Here is a 20505-nt window from a genome sequence, read left to right as displayed (position 1 = left end):
GATGGTTTAAAGTTAAAATGCCTCGATGGATTTGTTTCTTACAAACGCGTAGCTTTTCACTTCACAAGACATTAATTAATGGACTGGAGTTGTGTGGATTACTTGTGAATTATTGCGATGCTTTTATCAGCTGTTATACACCAGTTTTTTTATGTCATTTTTTATTACAGTCTATAGTTTTATACTGCATATTGTTCTGGAGACACAGTTCACAGTATGGAGGATATTTTGTTGTTCTAAGGGATTGTAGGAGAGGTGACTGGAATGATGGGATTGGTGGTTTATCATCTGTGACTAGGCTGGTTTCATCAGAAGCTCTGCTCTTCTGAGATTTCTGCCATATATGGCTGTCTCGCTTTCATTGTGTGACTCTCTCTGACTACCATGAGACCACAGTAATGACTCTGTGATGACAGCTGACTTAATAACAAAAGTGATGAAGAAGAGAAAAAAAAGAAACAACGGTACAGGCTTTGGAGTGTTGCATAACCATGTATATATCTGTGTGTGTTTGAAGGTGTACTGGTTTAAGGACGGAAAGCAGATCTCGAAGCGCAGTGAACACTACCGTATCAGTCGTGATCCGGATGGCACATGCTCTTTGCACACAGCGGCTGCCTCGCTAGATGATGATGGGAACTACACCATTATGGCAGGCAACCCAGCGGTGAGATATAATATAAGATAATATAATATAATAAACAGGACATGATTATATTGTCATAGTTAAGCATTCTTATGTTGAAAAGGATAAATCAGTTTGGTCTTGTTTAATTTTAGAAGAATGCATAGATGAGTTGCTAAGTATGCAACCTAATGTTAATTATTATTCTTATTATTATACACTGTTTTGGTTTGTTTGGCTTTGTTTGGGTTGGTTTTGTTTTATTTTGTTTTTTGATTTATATTTTTGATTTTGTTTTATTTTTCAAACACAGATGGAAACAATGGATTCAAACGGAATAATTCTCTGTATTCTTACACATGCAACACAAAATTCCCTAGCAGAACATGCATTTCTCAGAAAATTGGAGACGAGTCAGAAGGCCATAATTTTGCAATAGTTAATTCTCAGTAAAATTTAACTGAATGTGTTAACATGTCAGTTACGAAAAATATATAATACCTTTTATCAGAGTTTGATCTGATTTGATTGTTTTTCTCACATTCATATACACACTTTCTCAAGTGGCTAGTCAGCATGACCAGTGTTGTGGTGGAGACGGATAAACATCGGTAGTCAGGGGGAAGTGACTGACCAGAAGCAACAAAATTACTACAGCCTTTGGAAGGGTCAGAAGTTCAAACACATTCCAGCTTAAATTGACCACAAAATAGTTATGTGTCATGCATGTCACTTTTCTTTCGTCTTATTATCCCTAAGAAAAGCAGATAGCATCAGTTTCTTTACTCAAATGTTTCTCTCTATATCTTCTGTCTTTCTGTCTTAGGGGAGAGTGAGTTGTACTGGAAGGATGATGGTCCAGGCCGTGAACCAAAGGGGGAGAAGTCAGCGCTCCACACCTGGACACATCCGCAGGTATATAAGCACTGCTGTTTCTAAACATACACAGCCGATTACAGCAGGTCCAGTATCAGGTTTGCTGTTAGGGACTAGCACTAATAGAGGGCGTGTCCCATGTAAAGCACACCTGTATATTTTGGACAATGATGCAAGGACCAGTTAAAATGTCTTTTATGCAGAATAGAATATGTGAATCTTTTTTAAAGGGTGGGGTTTCCTCTGGATTAAATATAATATATCTGGCCATTCAGGTCTTTGAGGTTTTTATATGTTTGATTGACCGAGTCAATAGTCTCTCAAGGCAATGCTGTGTGCCAACCTATCATTTAGTTCTAAAACTACACAAAGTAAGCTCTTCATAAAAAATAAAAAAATTCTCCACAAATGTGGTGCTCTTCGGTGTCCCGTTACTTTTTTGTTCTCAATTTTAAAAAAACAAAAAAAAATACATCACAGGCACAACTGTTTTTTCTTTATTTTAATTAATGTCACCTACTGTACCTTAAGTTAGATAAATTTATTGTTCCCCCCTTCACCTTAAAATATAGATTTTTAGCTTATCCTATCTTACCTTTCTTGACTATTTTAAAATGATAGAAAATGTAAGTATATTGACAATCTATTAAATATTATTATTTCTATTCAATCTGTTAAATATTATTCATCTATTAAATTTATTGAAGTAAAATCCTTTAATTACCAAAAACATTAATATGCCACCCTGTTACCAAATCTAATATTTTTTTTTTCTTTAAATTAATTTTTGATATTTACATTTGATTATTCACAATGATAACATGAATAGAATTGGGCAACTGACTTTTTTTGGGGGGATCTTTTTCCCAGACCACGCTCAAGGTCCAGAGACAGCGGTGATGAGAATGAGAACATTCAGGAACGTCACTTCCGCCCTCATTTTCTGCAGGCCCCCGGCGACCTTATTGTGCAAGAGGGTAAACTCTGCCGCATGGACTGCAAGGTGATTGCACAAGCACTGCCACACTCACTTTAACATCACAAATGACCATGCTGACCATCTCCCTGTACATAACACATATTACATGGTTACTTAAAGGCATAGTTCACCCAAAACTGAAAATCCTATAATGATTTAATTCCCCCCAGTTTATATTCATTCTGCAGCATCTCTTCCTCTTATCTGGTCTATTTCTCTCTCTCAGGTTGTTGTCTAACTGTAGTAATACATTCTGGATTTGTACCGCTGCCCATGTCTGGCTGTGAACTGTGTATATCAGAATAAAGGCTCACTGTGCCATAGAGGGATTTCACACACTATAAAAAGACCCTGATCAGTAATGCACTCATGCACAGAGCCCTTAATGTCAATGATATTTATAGAACTGATTTATTTCCTCTGGCTTTGAGGCTTTCCAAACTTTCCAGGCCACAGATGTCCCTAGATGCAGTTCAGGAGGTCTAAAATCAAAGTGCCTTTTTTCAGTTTGAGTTCTCTGCTTTTTCATTTACACCGCCTGTTCTTTCAATTCAAGTCATGCACGCACGCACACACGCACTCAAGTTGGCTGTAGTGAGATGTGTCATGGACACTGTAAACATCACACAGGGAATATGCACACCCAGGGGAACTGTACTTGAGCAGTGTGTTCACAAATGTCATGAACATTCTGAGGAACATCACAACCAAAGCAGATGGATAAATGAGCATCTCACCCCCATGCATAAACACACAAACACATGCACACACTCATAAACAAACATAAACGCACAGACACGTCGACTGGTGGTCTGTCGCTGGCACACCTTCGGGTGGAGCAGGTGTTGTGTTTCTCAGGAATGTGAGAGTTGTTGAAAATAGAGCCCAGGCATTGTGCACAGACTGATTTCCCATGAGAACCACACGCATACAGTACAGCGACCAGATACCCTACACCAGACATAAACGCTAGCATTAGGGTTGAAAATTATTTAAAAGGGCCAGTTGCACTATAATTTACATTTTATAGCGGAGTAGGAAAGGATATATTATGCTGCAAACAATTGATTGACTTGTCTTTCAAACATAGGTTAGTGGCCTGCCAACTCCTGACCTCATCTGGCAGCTGAATGGCCAGACCATCCGTCCAGACTCCTCCCACAAGATGCTGGTGAGGGAGAACGGGGTTCATTCATTGGTCATCGAACCTGTCACAAGCAGAGATGCAGGAGTTTACACATGCATCGCCAGCAACAGGGCTGGACAGAACTCATTCAACCTAGAGCTCATTGTTGCAGGTACGTAACTATCATCTTCTACACAACCATAGAGTTCAATTTGTAATAAATAATACAATTTGTAATTTATAATAACATATAAATAAAAATAAGACGATAATAGAAAGAATAAGATACATGCCATTCTCGTGAAAAAAATACAAATAAAATTGGTAAGATTTTTGAAAAAGTCTCATGTTCACCTAGGCTGCAATTGTTTGATCAAAAATACAATAAAAACAGTAATATTTTGAAATATTATTGCAATTTAAAATAACTTTTCTATTTTATTAGTATTTTTATTGTAATTTATGTGATGGCAAAGCTGAATTTTCAGCATCATTACTCCAGTCTTCAGTGTCACGTGATCCTTCAGAAATCATTCTAAAATACTGATTTGTTGTTAAAGAAACACTAATTTCTTCATCAATGTTGAAAACAGTTATGCTGCTTATTTTCTTAAAACTGTGATACTTTTCCTCCCCAAAAAGTTCAAAAGAACGGAAATAGAAATGTCAAAAACGTTTTAAATGTGTCCTTACTGAATACAAGTATTAATTTCTTTAAAAAAACAACAACTATAAAATATCTATGTAAAATGCAGGTAAGAATGTATAATTTGGATCATTTTAATATGTATAAATATATTTGTATAGGAAAGATTTTCAAACTAATACTTTTTTTACCATTTTAATTTTACATATATATTTGTATTAATTTAATATATATTTATATATATTTATGTATTTTATTTTTTTAGCCAAAGAGATGCATAAAGCTCCATGCTTCATTGAGAAACTCCAGAACACAAGTGTCGCTGAGGGTCACCCAGTGCGTCTTGAGTGCCGTGTGTCTGGAGTCCCATTCCCACAGATCTTCTGGAAGAAAGAGAATGAGTCCTTCACTCACAACACCGACAGGATAAGGTAGGTGACCTTGGGCCAATCAAAGCCCTCCTACAGCCATTCCAAGCTACAATTTAGCTAAATACGTGGTTACACTTTATTTCGATAGTCCACTTTAGACATTCTATTAACTATAAGTAACTTTGTAACTACATGTCAACTAATTCTCATTAATTTGCAACTACATGTCTACTAACTCTCAGAGTAGACTGTTAGGGTAGGTTTAGGGTTAGTAGAATAAGTTGACAAAGAAAGTGTTAGAAGATATTAAGCAGACAGTCTACTAATACTCTACTAACTGCTAGTTGACATGTAGTTGCAAAGTTACTTACTGTTAATAGAATGTCTAAAGTGGACTATCGAAATAAAGTGTTAATAATAAATGCGTATTATTATTATATTATGGTATATTATATCATGTTAAACACTATTTACCTCATAGATACATTTAAAAAGAGCCTATATATGGCAGCTGTTGGAAGCCATGTGTTTAAAGTTGCTACATGTGTGTGTGTATATCGATGAAAAACCCTTGTAAAAGAAACACACAAAGTAACCTCACCACAGGCGCTACCGTCTACACCACCTCAAGAGAGACGAGAGCAGTTAGTCACAAGCTGTAAAGTCTCCAGTCATTGTTTGTGAACATGGTTTGCTCATAAGGATTCAAATCAAAGTAATATGCCCGTGCAACCTTAATAAACAATCCTGGCATCTCATTATAATCCTTTGTTTCAGTGCAAACAGTGTTGCCACTTACTCATTCTGATGTTCAATTCTATTTCCCAGCATGCACCAGGACAACTTTGGTTACCTCTGCATGATCATCCAGCCGGCTCTGAAGGAAGACGCAGGCTGGTACACGGTTTCAGCTAAGAACGAAGCTGGCATCATCTCCAGTACGGCACGTCTCGACGTACATGGTTAGTCAAACACACAGTGGAAACGGATCTGAAGAATGCATGTGACAATGCTGAGTTATGATTGGTAAAAGACCAAAGTACACTACATACAAACCAAGTAGTTTTAAGGGGTTTATCTGATCAATGCGCTTGCATAAGTTGCATCAGACTAAGAACAAAACTGTATTTAATCTGTCCAATAAAAGCACACTCCCTTCCTCCGCCCAGTGTTGTTCCCATAGCAATCCCATAGCAATTAGCCAGTGCTGTGTTTGCCATCAACAACAGGCTTAACAATATGGATGCATTACCTAACATTAAACCAACAATGGACTGGCAGCCTGTGTGCTGGAGTCTTATGAAAGTGGTTTTAATCACACAAGGGATGTGATTTAACACTGATTGTTCTGATCTCCATCATACCATGACTCAAACACAACACATCCAATCTGGAATTAATTGGAACTAGAGTTTGCTCAACACCAACATTTTTGGCTTTGATACAGTATCGGCTTTGATACCCCAATACTGATATAAAATTGATTTACCAATATTAAAACGTAATTATTTAATAAAAAATATATATTAAAGATCTATACTGTTGCCTTAATATATTAAAAATAAAACACTAAAAGCTAAAATTATTCATTTTTAATGCTACATGTGAATTTAGGCATCACAGTATTTTGATGTCTGAATGTGGATCAGAGTTAAATATAAAATATTGGCAGATAAATGAAAAGAAATGGTCTAATATCAGTAAATGATATGGTAAAATTGTATCATGCATATTGACAGTTGTATATGCATTATATATTTGCATATAATCAGAATATAAATAAAGGAAGTATACATGAAATCCAAGGCACAACTTTCAATCATACAGGCTTAGAGGTCATGTTCAGCATATTTTCCAAATATAATATCCAAATATTCCAGACTTTCCATATATTGTAATTAAGAAAGAAAATAGCTACTAAGTTGCTTTGTTCCAGTTGGCAAAGATGGATGTGAATAATGAAATTGTCTGAACTCCTTTCGAATCACATTTTCCTCCTCTGACTTGCATTTGTATATTTATTTATTTATCCTTTTATTTATATATTATTTATTTGACTTTTTTCCTGGTATACTGTGTAACCCTAAATGAAACTTTCCAAGCTATACAGTTAAGTCTCCATATGTTTTCATAATTGAGGAACTACATTCATTATCTAGACATCAATATTACATCCTCTGAATTGTTCAAAGTGAGAAACCATGTTCATCTTCGCCTTTTCTTTCCCTCAGCCCAGTGGCAGCAGACTCGCACTCCGAAGCTCAAGAAGGTTCGTCCATCAGCGAGCCGCTACGCCGCTCTGACAGAACGAGGTCTGGATGTGAAGGCAGCCTTCTTCCCAGACTCCAATCCTCCTCTTCCTGGCACCCTAGTGGAGAGTGACGACCTGTAGAGACTAGCATGGAGGATCTGACCTTGGAATCCCGATCCCTTGATCAAGTGTACTCCATAATCCCCACCCATTTCCCTATAAACACCTCTAGCTGGGGTCGGATGAAAAAGTGATCGATTGACTTTGAATGGCGAGGGAGGAAGCTGCAAAGCATTTCCTCACAGATTATGATTCTTGGTATTATCACTTCTTCTCCGCCTGAGGAGGACCATTCGCTATGCTTTTATTTCAGTTGTTGTCTGAGGGGAAGTGATGTGGGTGATTTAAGTGAGGTCATATCCTGCTTGTATACAGACTTAATGGTTCGCCGACGCACTTAACACACACAAACACACAAGCACGTGCTTTGAGGAAGGAGGTAGTATACCGATGATCACCTTGTTTTTCATCTCTAGATTTTACAAGTGCCTAAGAAATATTTAATTTTCAAATTAAATTTAAAATAATAATAATAATTTAAAAAAACTATTCAAGTAACTATCGTCTAGCTGTGCATGTTACTACGGTGCCAACATGTAACACTTTTTATGTATTTAGTTATTATGCCTTAGATTAGATGTATTTATGAAATGCTGGAAGAAATGTCTTCTTCTCCAGCACTGGAAATAGGACTTTTTTTGGGTGGTTTGGCGGGGGGCTGGTTCTCTGGATGTAGGGAACAGGGCTGTGGAAAGATGGACACACCTAAAACTCCATGGAGCTTCAGGGTCCTTGAGATCCAGCATATTGATCAGACGCACTCTGCCATAGATAGAAGCCGCGTCTGGATCTCGGCTCCAATCCAGAGATGTCACACAAGGCCGGGCCTTAATGATCTTTTCACCACCCTGTCTTTTTTAGGAGAGATTAAAAGCGGAGACTGATATGTCATTAACATGAGTAATGAGAGTTTTGCAAGTTTTGGATGACTGACAGGTTTGGACAGATGTTTGTTGTGTTTCCGTGGAAGCGAGAGTGATGAGGAATGCCTATGATGGAAGTACAGGAAGCAGAATTGGGCGCATGCATGTTTATAGAGGGTGGCCTGATTGTGGATGAAGGCGAGATTTATACGAGTATTACTGATTTTGAAGATGATGGTGCATGTAATGACGAGATGGTAGTGCTTTGACAGGTAGGCTTCAGTTTTCAGGTTTGGAATTACAGAAACATGCAAAAATGTGATACTGGCAGCACAAATTTGTTTCAATTTCATTGGCTTTTTAAGTAACTCAAACATATTCCGTCTTCGTAACGCATTTGTAAAGATATTAGCGTTCTCTCAACATTTGCTTTGATCAGTCGGTGATTAAACATATAAAGCCTACTGTATCATATTTGGCCTCTAAATGAGCAACACAATCAAAAATCTGATGTCGTCTGATTGATAGTTTATACTTTTTTATAAAGTAAAAGCCCTTTTAGTATAATTCTAAAAATGTCCTCCTCGGTGCTTTTTGAAATCTTTAATGATTTTTATAAAGTAAACGTAAGAATAAATTGTATTACTGTTATTCTATATATTTTTTTTAAATATTTCAAGACAAACATTTATTGGATTGAAGCAACTTAGATGATCCATACTTCATTTTTAGAACAAAATCATGTTAAAATGTAAGTACCAATTATGATACATCAGGCTTCTGAGGAATATTTATTTGTGCATCTCTCAGTCATCTCTGTATTATATTGTATTATGTTTTGACACTATATAATGTATAATTCCATAATTCCAATCAGAATTGCATCTTTTTTTTTGCCATATAAATATCAGCAAGTGCACTAAATTGCATATTTTGCTCAGTTTGGACCTCTGAATAAAATTTGAGATGTGTTTTTCTTCCTCGAGTACAAGCTCCAAATTCTCCAGTTTCATAATATACTTATAATATGAGCAATAAAAGCCAGACATATCAAATATGATACTCAACAAAAAACACAGATGCAGTTTTTTTTTATAGTATAGGCTAGTCAATGCCGTTTCCATTGAAAGTGTAAGAACTACATTATGATGCAGAGAGTGAAACAATTTAAAATCTGTAGCTTCTGCGCCATCTAGTGGTGATTTAACGAACCTAAAATGCCCAGCTGCTGATGCATGGAGACTTTTCCCCTTTTCTCCAACTTGAACTTCATGACATTGAATTGAAATAATATATAAGAAGATCATAAGGTAATGGGACATACAGAAATAAGCCTCACCTATGTTGACAATAGCTCCTCCGTGACTGAGCATGCTCCGTAGAGCGCCTCTGCACGTCAGTATTGAGCCCAGCAGGTTGGTGTGAAGAACAGACAGCATGTCTTCAGATTTACTCCTCAATAACAATGCATCTCTTTAAAACAAACCCACATGCAATATATATTACAATGCAGCAGTCTTTTATTTATTACATACAAATCTGCTATTTTTATTATCATCATCTCTTTTGGTCATGGTATCTGTCTGATATATTTATTCAACAACACATTTTCTGCAACACAGCTTTGTGGCTTTTCTGACCTGTTGATGCCAGCTGCATTAACCAGGTATCCCACAGTGCCACAGGTCTTACTGATGGTCTCAAATGCTTTCTGAACGTTTTCTTCTTTAGAGACATCACAGCTTAGACCCAAATGTTTTTCTGAAATTAAATATATACTCCAGAATTATAACATCTATTTTAACACAATTTAAGATTAAGTTTTTTTTAAATTGCATTCATTGCCCCAACTGGTAACAAAATGCTTTTGTTTGTGCTGTTCGATAGATACATACTATACACAACACTCCAATTTAGGTTAAAAAAAAAAGGCCTGAAGTGTATGATGTCTACATTGTCAAACTGAAGTGTTAAGACTTTTCATCAGCAAACCAATGCAAAGTAATTCAGACTGATTCATGGTGATTCACTGATTCACCTCCAGGGAGAGATTCAGCTGTAGCCTGAGCAGCCTCCTTATTCCTAGACAACACCACAACCCTATGACCCCTCTGTGCTAACAGCTGAGAAACTGCTCGCCCAATGCCACGCGAACCCCCGAACACTACAGCCAGTCTGGACATCACCATCCTAAAAGAGAAACAACAGTGTAGGATGAACACTGCTGGCCAGCAATCAGATATTGAATGAGTAAAGGTGAAAGTACAACTGAAAATAGTAACTATTTTTAGTAAAAAAAAAAAAAAAAAGAAACCATGCATTTTTATTGACATTTGATTATTGCTGTGCCAAGACATGTTATTATTTAAAGTACCTTGGAGTGCCATGTAAATATCTGTAAATATATGGTATAGGTATATGAATATGATAAACATTGAGCACCATATGTCTATCTATAACTATCACTTATAAAAAGTCATAAAGTAATAGTTTTTTGGACATGTAGTTTGTAACTACCCTGGTATTCTGGAAAGCAATTCTTAGATGTGCCACATCTGTGTACTGTTTCTAAGGTAGTATCTGACATTCAAGTTATTAATACAGCAAATTGTAGAGCAGAAATTATTGAATGTTCACTAAATATAATTCAGTAACATATATAATTGCCACTGACAATGAGCAACTTCCCATAGAGATCCTTTGACAAAGCACAATTATAGTTAGTTTACCGGCACAGGCTTTAGGCTTTTAGACGACAAGATATCGAACTCACGTTAAATATCGATAATATCATCTACCGTACGTTGTTGTTGCTAAATGTGAACTTGTGGTACAGAAGGAACGGGTGCCGCCATGTTGAGTGCACTGCGCGCGGTGAGCCGATAGGTGGAGCCAAACGCACTGAGTATAAATATCAGTGTATAAAGTATATCGGTAAATTAATATTAACTCAAAGACCATATTGAGAGAAATCAAAGCAATATATCTCGAAGAGGAAACTCGAGGCGGGGGGACTAACGCATTTTAATGTATTTATTTACTAAATGTACTGACTAAATAATAACGCATTTTAATGTATTTATCTGCTTGATTCTAAAAGCTACACATGCACATCACTTCATTCCTTGGAATCAGAAAGCAGCTAAATTACTTTTATAGTAAAGAAATCTTTTTAAGAAAAAAACCCCCCTCGAGACTGTTTTTGCTTATGAGTAACAAAGGTTTTAACCACGATAAAATAGTAAGTTAACAGAATCTTAAAACATAGACAAATAATTAAAATATAAATATATATATTTTAATATTATTTTATATATAATATAATTTATAATATTTGATAATATAATAATATTTTTAAAATAATGAATATTAATAAAATATTTAACTAATAAATAATGTGGAAATATATGGAATAAAAATAACTAAATAACAATATAAAATATAAAATAATAATTGTTGTTGTTATTATCACTATTGTTATAAATAATAATATAAATAATACACATAAATATCAGTAAAAAGTTATATAAATAATTTTTTTGTTTTGTTTGTTTGTTTGTTTGTTTGTTTACTTTTTCTTAGAAAAATACAACAATGCTCTATACTTCAGAAATGCAGTGCACCATAACTTTTTGCCTTTTCATTTACAAAAGCAGTTCAGTTTACGGCCATGAAAGCGGAAAGTGACCAAGTAGCTCCAACCGGTGACGGTTGCTAGGGTGGAATTTTGCGCCAAACATTGCCATAGACAGACAAACCTAAATGCATTGAGTTTTGACTGACATGTTTTTCACTCTATCACCCGAGACTCAACGTGAGCGCGGACCAATCAAATCGCTCTTCTCAGTCAGTGTGTGCCGTCTTCCCACATGAGACCGCCCACATCAGAAAATCTTCATGTGTGCTTCCGTGATGCTGCCAATGCTCGCGGACTATTCTGAATAAAGAAGGTAAAAACTGATTTCGTTTGCAGAATTGTGTCTTTTATGCAATATATATTGCAGAACTCTGCTTTAAAGTGCATGTCAGTGTCATTTCGCGGGTTGCCAATAATACTAGTAATTTCTCTTCGCGGTTTTCATTAGCGTGCATTTAGTAGCGTATTATCATCAGTTTGGGCAGACCCGTTTAAGGCCCCGCTAAATGAGACATGCTTTTGAAACGTTGCAATTCAATGTTCATGTGATGATGCTTTTATCCGTATAACATAAAGCAGCATAACAAATCTTGCTTGTAAAAAACTAATGTTGTAGATATTAGACTGTAAGTCAATCCACATCTCTCCATATCTCTAGTAGTGCCACTGTTTTTGTCCTGGTCTGTTATTTAAATGAAGATCTTGTACGTTTCTATGTTTGCCTGCTTTGTGATTCAATATTATTGGACGACAGAGCTTTCATCAGGTTAATCTAATTTATTGTTATCTTAAGGTCCTTCTCTGTCCATCTGGTTCTTTCTTTTAAGATCTCTCCTTTTGTACCCCTCTTACCTCCTTTAAAGAGTGGTGGGTAATTCCTCCTGACATGTCATATTTAATTCATAAGCTCTCCTACACTGGCTTTTGCTTTTAGTTTGGCTTAGTTTTTGCATTCGTCCAAGGCTGTATTGCTTTTAGGCTTTATTTGTTATTAATTTTAGTGTCCCACTAGTTTGTCTAAAAATGCAGTCTGCATTTGCCTCATCTAGGACAGGTGGCAGTTGTAATGATTCCCATTATGCAGCTGGATTCTGTGTGGAAAAAAATATTAACCTTTCATTCATCAGGAGGTGCTCCGCTCCAGTCGGTTTAATAATTCCTGCTGGCATTGTGAATAGATGACAGCTGATTGTGACTTTTAAAATGCCACACCTATAAAGGAATATGTCGGTTGCTTGTTCGAGTGCTATCAGACAATATATTTGGTTCACCTATGAAAATATATGTTTTTGTATCTATCTATCTATGTATCTCTCTCTCTCCCTCTCTCTCTCTCTCTCTCTCTCTATATATATATATATTTACATTATGTACATATAATCTATATATCTATATCTACATATCTAGAGAGAGAGAGATAATATTTGTTCTGTCAATTTTTTTGAATGCTATAACTTTTTAAAAATCCTAGTGTTGTTTTACTGGTGATCCTAATGTTATGTGTTCTGTTCCCTCTGCCTCAGCATGAGAAGTCATTTGCACAGACATGGATAAATATGAGAGATTGAAGAAAATTGGGGAGGGATCCTTTGGGAAAGCCATCCTGGTCAAGTCAAGGACAGACAGCCGACAATATGTTATCAAGGAGATTGGCATCTCCAGGGTGAGTTGATCATTTAATTGAGTTGATCTTTTGAATAAGTATTTCAGTTATTAAAAACCTAATTGTTTCAAAATGGTGAGATATAATATATTTGATGCGGCTCTTCCTATGTATGTGTGCACTATTCTTTTTCTCATCAGATGTCGAACAGAGAAAGGCAAGAATCACGCAGAGAGGTGGCAGTTCTGGCTAACATGAGCCATCCAAACATCGTCCAGTACAAGGAGTCCTTTGAAGGCAAAGCCCCCTCAGACACTGAGACATCCATATTCAGAAATGTGTATTAAGTGATATTGGAATATGATGCTTCGTTGCCCATCTCTGCCATTATGTCGACTGGCATGACAAACGGGTATCTAAAGTCTTTGGTCTTTAGTTGACCGATCTTGATTAATCTGAGAACATTAGTTCCGGCACACACCAGACCCACTGCATTTCTGTTCTTAAGGCTTGTGTCTGGTTGATAGATCGGGCAGTCTGCATGATCTGGAGGAGCTCCAAGCTCTTGAATTAAATTACAGAGAGGATGTCGTTGAGCTAATGATAGTTTCTCTACACGAAGTCATGCAGCAGCAGTATCTCTGACATCTGGATGGCAGGCTAATTAATGACATAAAACTGGGGTGGTGAATGAATGTTAATGATATTAGCAATAGAGGGCGTTATGTCTGCTTAATTCCATTTTAAATTTACAGTGAAACCTAAGAGTCTCAATCTGATTTTATCACATACTTTACAGATACAATACTATCCAAAAGTTTGTAACATTAATGTATTTGAAAGATGTCTCTTATGCTCTACATTTATTTCAACAAAATATCCTAAAAGCAGTAATATTGTGAAATATTATTACAATTTGAAATGACTGTTTTTTAATATATTGTACATTTTAAAATTAATTGTAATATACTGTAAAAACCTCATTGTCATTACCCTTCAGAAATCATTCTAATATGCTGATTTACTGTAAAACATTTCTTGTTATTATTAGCAGCAAAAAAAAATTTTGTGGAAAATGTGATACTTTTCTCAAGTTACTGTGTTGAATAGAAAGTTCAAAAGAACAGCTTTTTTAATATAAATCTTCTGTAACATAATATGTTTACTGTCACTTTTGATCAATTTAATGCATGCTTTTTTATGATTTAAAAAAAATCTTACTGTTTAAACATTGCTGTTACTTTTTCATTGAAGTACAGTAATGTTTCTCTCTTTTTCTTCAGAGAGTGGTTGTTTGTACATAGTAATGGACTACTGTGAGGGAGGAGACCTGTTTAAGAAGATCAATAATCAGAGAGGGACTCTATTCTCTGAGGAACAGGTACGAGGAACATTATAAAGACATCGAGTTGAGCTCCACACCTAACAGGCCACAAATTATCAAAGCTTTAAAGTTTTTTTTTCTCACTCCTACAAAAGTGAATAGTACCTATGAAAAATCTATTTAGAGTCATGTGCACTCATATGAGATGAAGGATCCAGTCTTACCAGCTGCTAACCTGTTTTATTCTATATAGAGCCCATGGGGGTGGCAACATTGGACCAGCCAAATGCAACTTAATATACCATTAAATAATAAACAAAATAATTATGTAAATTTTGAATTTCTTTTATCATAACATAATACAATATTCTTAGCTGTTGAATGTTAGCAAAAAAACAATTTTAACCTCAAGAATAATCTGGCAATGTTATCATCTGAAATACTGATCCCTGTCTGTTGTTTTCTGGAAGATTCTTGACTGGTTTGTGCAGATCTGCCTGGCTCTGAAGCATGTACATGACCGCAAAATCCTACACAGGGACATCAAATCACAGGTACCGCTATCTCTCTCCCTCTCTCTCACACACACACACACACACACACTTGAACCTTGAACATTTCTATGGGAATACAGCATAATGTACAATATCCTTAGACTTGGTTTACATATGCCTCATACATGATTTCTGCTTTTGTTTTCTATCAAGAATATTTTTCTGACCAAAGATGGTACCATACAGCTGGGTGACTTTGGAATCGCTAGAGTTTTGAACAGGCAAGTATTTCGATTTGATTTTAAAACAGCACACGGAATGACCTTCATATGTAATGTGGTTGTGTGTGCAGCACCGTGGAGTTGGCGAGGACATGTATTGGCACACCTTACTACCTGTCACCAGAGATATGTGAAAATAAACCATACAACAACAAGAGGTAAAGTACTTCCTGTTCTGAGCCAAGAGGGTTATATATGGGCAGTACAGTAGCTACAGAGCACTCAGTAACTCTTGTACAGTTTGCTGTATCAATGATGTAAGTTTATATGAGTTTCTCTGATCCCAGCAGCTACGTATTGATCCCAAGTCATTTGTTCCTGGACTGTTTGTAACTTGATCAGTCTGAATATTTTTAGCCACTATTGATGAACACCAGCTGTGTTACATTACTGTTAAAAGGATTACGGTCGGTAAGATTTTTTAATTATTTTTTTGAAAGAATTATCTTAAGATCAACAAGGTTGCATTTATCTGATCAAAAAAAAAACAGTAAAAATAATAATACTGTGAAATATTTTTACAATTAAAAAAACTGCTTTCTATTTGTATATTTTTTTAAATGTAATTTATTCCTGAGGTAGCAAAGCTGAATTTTCAGCAGCCATTGCTGCAGTCTTCAGTGTCACATGATCCTTCAGAAATCATTTTAATATACTGATTTGATGCTCAAGAAACATCTCCTATTATTATCAGTATTGAAAACAGTTTTGCTGCTTAATATGTTTGGTGAAACCATGATTATTTTTTTCCAGAATTTTTTTACAAATAGAAATGTATATATTATATATATATATAGAAAGTTATATATAGAAAATAATGAACAATGGAACTCTTTTGTAACATTATAAATGAGTTTGCTGTCACTTTTGATCAATTTAATGCATCCTTGCTAAATAAAAGTATTAATTTCTTTAAAAAATAAAATCTTACTGATCCCAAGTGTTAGATTTTTGATAGTGTGCATTTTAAAATTTCTTAGTATCAGGATGCAAACTAAGATATAGACATTAAATGACTTTGTTCACACTGCAGACATCTCATTTGTTAATTCTGATCTTATCAATTCCATCACATCCTGAATGATGAAATATAATATGAACATTTAGTCTGTGATGCATTAATTGGATTTTAAGACACATATGGATGTGCATTGGTTTGGATTGTAAATTAGATTTCATGTGGTTCTTTGCCAAAAAAATCAGATTTTGTACAAAGCTATGTTGTTTGATATTCAAATTACTTTAGATTTTATATGCTGTTTGTTTGTGTATATATGTTTGCATGTGCACCTGTGAGTAATCCACATGCGCTACCCCAAAATTTACCCATTTGTCCCACTTTCTCCCTTCCTGTCTGCTTTGTTTTTTGTCTTCTCTCTTTCTTTCTGCGTTGTTCCGTCGGGTCTGACCCTAGTGATATCTGGGCCCTGGGATGCGTCCTGTATGAAATGTGCACGCTTAAGCATGCAGTAAGTACCTCGTGTTCTCAATAGTAGCTTTTGTGTGCGAGACAGTTTTTGTGCTTATCTTTTGATGTGAATGATAAAACAGAACCAGCTCTTTCATATATTTTTAACCTGTCTCTGCATGTAGGTTTCATTTTCTCTCTGTCTTCCTCGGTCACTTCCCTTCTTTCAATATTTACACCAAGAATGTTCTGTAGAGACTTATATTTTACAGTAGAGAGGCAAGTGAAACTGCAGCAGCTTTAAAAGTTGAGATGATTAGCTGTGTGAAGAGACACTTTCCAACTGAAGAGAAATTTCATTGTTGATTCATTTGAAAGTATTTTCCTGTATTCTTTGGTATTATTGTAGGCTTACATGATTTATGATTTGAGTGAATATGGTATCATTTTATTTTCAAGTAGGACCATTTATATGATGTCTTTCTCTCAGTTTGAGGCTGGAAACATGAAGAACCTGGTGTTGAAAATCATCCGTGGTTCATACCCGCCTGTTACCGTGCATTACTCCCAAGACTTGCGCGCTCTCTTGGCCCAGCTGTTCAAGCGCAACCCCCGGGAGAGACCCTCCGTCTCAGCCATTTTGGTCAAGCCTTTTCTTGCTCGCAGGATTCACAAGTTTCTCAGCCCTCAGGTGAACGCATGCTAACAGACTTGTATGGCACAGTGTGATGAATCATACTAGTCAGTCTGTGCGTTGTGACTCAGATATAACTCAGATGTTATGTAACGCTTAGGGCTAATTCCAGACCCACTTCAGCATGTGTTGCAGAATTTGTTTGTTTAGTATGTCCCCTTGTATGTTGCAGATTATTGCTCAGGAATTCAGCCACTCACTTCACTTTAATCAGCCTAAAATGGGTGTGGCCCAGGGAGCACCAGGTAAACACATTCATTAATAACTTACAAATTTGTTACCCTCTGTTTATTGTTGCTATAGCCAGATTATTCTATTATCCTAAATTCCTCTTTACTCCTCAGCCAAACGCCCTGCCCCAGGCCCCATCCCCATCTCCCCAGCTCAGAAAATCACCAAGCCAGCAGCCAAATATGGAGTGCCTTTAACAGTCCGAAGACCATCTGATGCCATCAGGAAGGTCCCGGATGCAGCAAAGAAACCAGTCAAACTCAAACAGGTGAGAACCATGGGAAATACGGACCCCATGTATTTCATTGGCTAATCCACTTCCATGTTATGCTCATACATTATCACTCAGTATGTCAGAATGTTAGGAGGGGCACTGTGGGGCGCATGTATCATTCAGACATTTGTTGATGTTGTCCCACTGTGTGCTATATATGAGAGCGAGAGACCTCTGAACCTCGCCCCTCGGTGTCATGTGTTGTCCAGGCTCCCCCTCCTGCAGCAGCTCAGAGGAGAGTGAGTCGAGTGGAGGAGGAGAGAAGGAAGCATGAGGTACTTCAGAGAGTGCCCTCTATCTACAGACCCTTCTACTAACACCCAGCCCCGATCCTCCTTATTAACCCACCTAGCCCTGTACAAATACCCTCTGTCCTCCACCAAAATCTTTTTTCCATTTAAGTCTCAAATTGGTTTACCATTTATATCATTAATAAGTCCCATTAATTGGTCTACTCTAGTGGTTAAAGATCTGGGCTGCTATAGGAATTATTGTAATCTTGCAAAGAATGATACGTAATTTATCAGTATTGTGCCTTTGAGCAAGACACTTATCCACAGGTTGGTCAAGCAGCACTATCACTGTGATAAGTGTACTTATAGTTGCTTTGGATAAAATTGTAAGTGAAATGACTGTTTCTAACTATTTAAATATAATGAGAGAGATTGGATTTAGGTTTAGTTATCACCTACTGCTGTAGTATCACAATCTAATATTCTAAACACACACAACTTGTTTTTCTCTTTAGTGAAACTTTTTTTTAATCTTTCCCCTCCTTTTTGTTGGTGTCCTCCTGCTTCTCTCCAACTGCTGTCATTCACATTTGTTTCCTTTTCCACCCCTTTTTTTATTAACCCTGTCACCAGTCCAGTGTTCATACTGTAAATGTGTATAGACCTGCTCTACCTTCTGAGCCACAAGGTGCTAAACCATTATGCTATTGTTCAACAACTGATCTATTTTGGAAACACATATTCTTTAAAGATTATATGTGGACATTTAACTGCTTTTGCCTCTCTTTGCTGCATGGAGTTGTACAAACTAATTTTTCTATGTCATCACTATTGCAAACAAGTTATGGGAAATACTGTTTGTGGTGTTTGCGTCATGTCTAAAAGCATCATGGTCATGTTCTGTTTCAGGAAGGAGCGAGGAAGAAACGGATGGAGATGATGGAGAGGGAAAGGAAGCAAAGAGAACAGGTGAGTTATTGAAGACATCATGGCATGATTATCCTGAATCTTCTTTTATAGTGTTATAAAAGATTTTTATTTTTTATTTTTATGTTCTTTTGTACTTTCTATTCATCAAAAAATCCTGAAAAAAATGTCTTGTGGTCTCCACAAAAATATTAAACAGCACAACTGTTTTCAATATTAATAAGAGTAAGAAATGTTTCTTGAGCACCAAATCAGCATATTAGTATAACATAATTAGAACAGCAAAAAAATTTTTTTATCAGAAACATCACCAAATCAGCATATTAGTATAACATAATTAGAACAGCAAAAAAGTTTTTTTATCAGAAACATAAAAAAAATATATATATATATATATATACACTGAACAAAATTATAAACGTAACACTTTTGTTTTTGCCCCCATTTTTTATGAGCTGAACTCAAAGATCTAAGACTTTTTCTATGTACACAAAAGGCCTATTTCTCTCAAATATTGTTCACAAATCTGTCTAAATCTGTGTTAGTGAGCACTTCTCCTTTGCCGAGATAATCCATCCACCTCACAGGTGTGGCATATCAAGATGCTGATTAGAGAGCATGATTATTGCGCAGGTCTAGGGCTGAGTATCGAGTGCGATACTTTTTAGGCACCGACCGAATTGCCTCGATACCATCGAGTATCGAAAAACGTCTCGTCGTTCGGTACCAAATTTCGATACCTAAGGGGTTAATCTCATCAGCGTCAGTGAGCCAATAAGCCTGCAGCACTAGCCGGTGTGTTCGACTAGAGGCGCGGCGCAGATCGATCATCCGCGAGAGCGATTCGAAAGCGCACGGGGCGGTCTGCTCTCTGTAGCTCTCGTGGTACTGTAATAGTCGGTCTGCACAGTCGGTCCGCGTCAAGTCGAACACACCCAGAGAGTGGCGCACACGTTAGGCTGTAGTGTGAATGCGTCCCAGCCCCCTTAGATGTAAGGCTACATTTACACTGGTGCGTTTATGTTCTAAAATGAAAACTATCCTCACCGTACTGGCGTTTCCACTGCATTTCAAGTCGGCTTTCCACTATCTCCGACAAACGACAAGCGACAGACCGGTCATTAATTTCCAATGGAGAGTAGCGCGGGAGCTGCGTGGAGTTCCGATCATAAGCAGATGTCCATTCATACTACGACCGAAACACGACCGAAAGCGCGTGTTATGTGACCATTCATGCAAACTGTAGCATCATGCTACATAAGACAATAAATAAGATTTATATTCCGCTTTTACTCAAAACTCACTTTAAACCACCATCGAGTGTTTGTAATAACTTCCGATTGCCGTCTAACAGGGCCGGATTTACGCATTGCTCAAGACATTGAGCAAATAAATATAACAAACAATAGGGTAAAAAATGACAAACTATTTCCATGTCTTCCACCTTTTTTATGTAGGCTACGGAAATCACGCTTGCTTTCTTTCTCCCAGTCTCTATCACAGACGCACACAGTGCAGACACGCACTCGCGCACACACGCGG

General features: G+C 36.7%; 3 protein-coding genes across 3 annotated transcripts in view; 2 read left to right on the top strand and 1 right to left on the bottom strand.

Annotated features, from left to right (window-relative positions):
- The window catches only part of LOC107718414 (palladin-like), an 81315-nt gene extending 73876 nt beyond the window's left edge, over positions 1-7439 (top strand). The window contains 7 exon segments of the mRNA XM_016525480.1: positions 518-667; positions 1452-1540; positions 2372-2504; positions 3571-3778; positions 4518-4683; positions 5452-5585; positions 6855-7439. Coding sequence (XP_016380966.1) covers positions 518-667; positions 1452-1540; positions 2372-2504; positions 3571-3778; positions 4518-4683; positions 5452-5585; positions 6855-7015 — 1041 coding nt within the window. The 3' untranslated portion in view covers positions 7016-7439.
- Positions 7103-10571, bottom strand: LOC107718413 (carbonyl reductase family member 4-like). Its single transcript, XM_016525479.1, has 5 exons — positions 10532-10571; positions 9896-10047; positions 9498-9618; positions 9197-9330; positions 7103-7158 (listed from the first exon to the last, which is right to left on the bottom strand). The coding sequence occupies exons 1-5, from the start codon at positions 10546-10548 to the stop codon at positions 7103-7105; spliced, it is 480 nt and encodes a 159-aa protein (XP_016380965.1). The 5' UTR covers positions 10549-10571.
- A 1217-nt stretch (positions 10572-11788) lies between these two features.
- On the top strand, positions 11789-19017 carry LOC107718412 (serine/threonine-protein kinase Nek1-like). The gene is made up of 14 exons (XM_016525478.1): positions 11789-11807; positions 12358-12664; positions 13018-13157; positions 13298-13394; positions 14381-14478; positions 14892-14975; positions 15129-15196; positions 15268-15354; positions 16611-16665; positions 17095-17295; positions 17471-17543; positions 17643-17797; positions 18013-18078; positions 18946-19017. The coding sequence occupies exons 3-14, from the start codon at positions 13041-13043 to the stop codon at positions 19015-19017; spliced, it is 1173 nt and encodes a 390-aa protein (XP_016380964.1). The 5' UTR covers positions 11789-11807; positions 12358-12664; positions 13018-13040.
- Positions 19018-20505: the final 1488 nt, after the last annotated feature.

Source organism: Sinocyclocheilus rhinocerous, unplaced genomic scaffold (assembly GCF_001515625.1).
Source record: "Sinocyclocheilus rhinocerous isolate Xijiao unplaced genomic scaffold, SAMN03320098_v1.1 scaffold453, whole genome shotgun sequence".
Lineage (NCBI taxonomy): Eukaryota > Metazoa > Chordata > Actinopteri > Cypriniformes > Cyprinidae > Sinocyclocheilus > Sinocyclocheilus rhinocerous.
Note: the sequence above shows the minus strand (reverse complement) of the source record. Positions and strands in the feature narration are given on the sequence as shown.

Bases quoted from the DNA above. Each gene is read 5' to 3' on its own strand.
- LOC107718413 (XM_016525479.1), bottom strand. The intron at 9,619-9,895 runs GTGAATCAGTGA...ATTTAATTTCAG, and splicing joins AGCTGAATCTCTCCCTGGAG to AAAAACATTTGGGTCTAAGC. The intron at 7,159-9,196 runs GTGAGGCTTATT...AATGCTTTGCAG, and splicing joins AGGAGCTATTGTCAACATAG to CTTCCTCCCTCGCCATTCAA.
- LOC107718412 (XM_016525478.1), top strand. From the start codon at position 13,041: ATGGATAAATATGAGAGATTGAAGAAAATTGGGGAGGGATCCTTTGGG. The intron at 14,479-14,891 runs GTACGAGGAACA...GTTTTCTGGAAG, and splicing joins CTCTATTCTCTGAGGAACAG to ATTCTTGACTGGTTTGTGCA. The intron at 18,079-18,945 runs GTACTTCAGAGA...GTTCTGTTTCAG, and splicing joins AGGAGAGAAGGAAGCATGAG to GAAGGAGCGAGGAAGAAACG.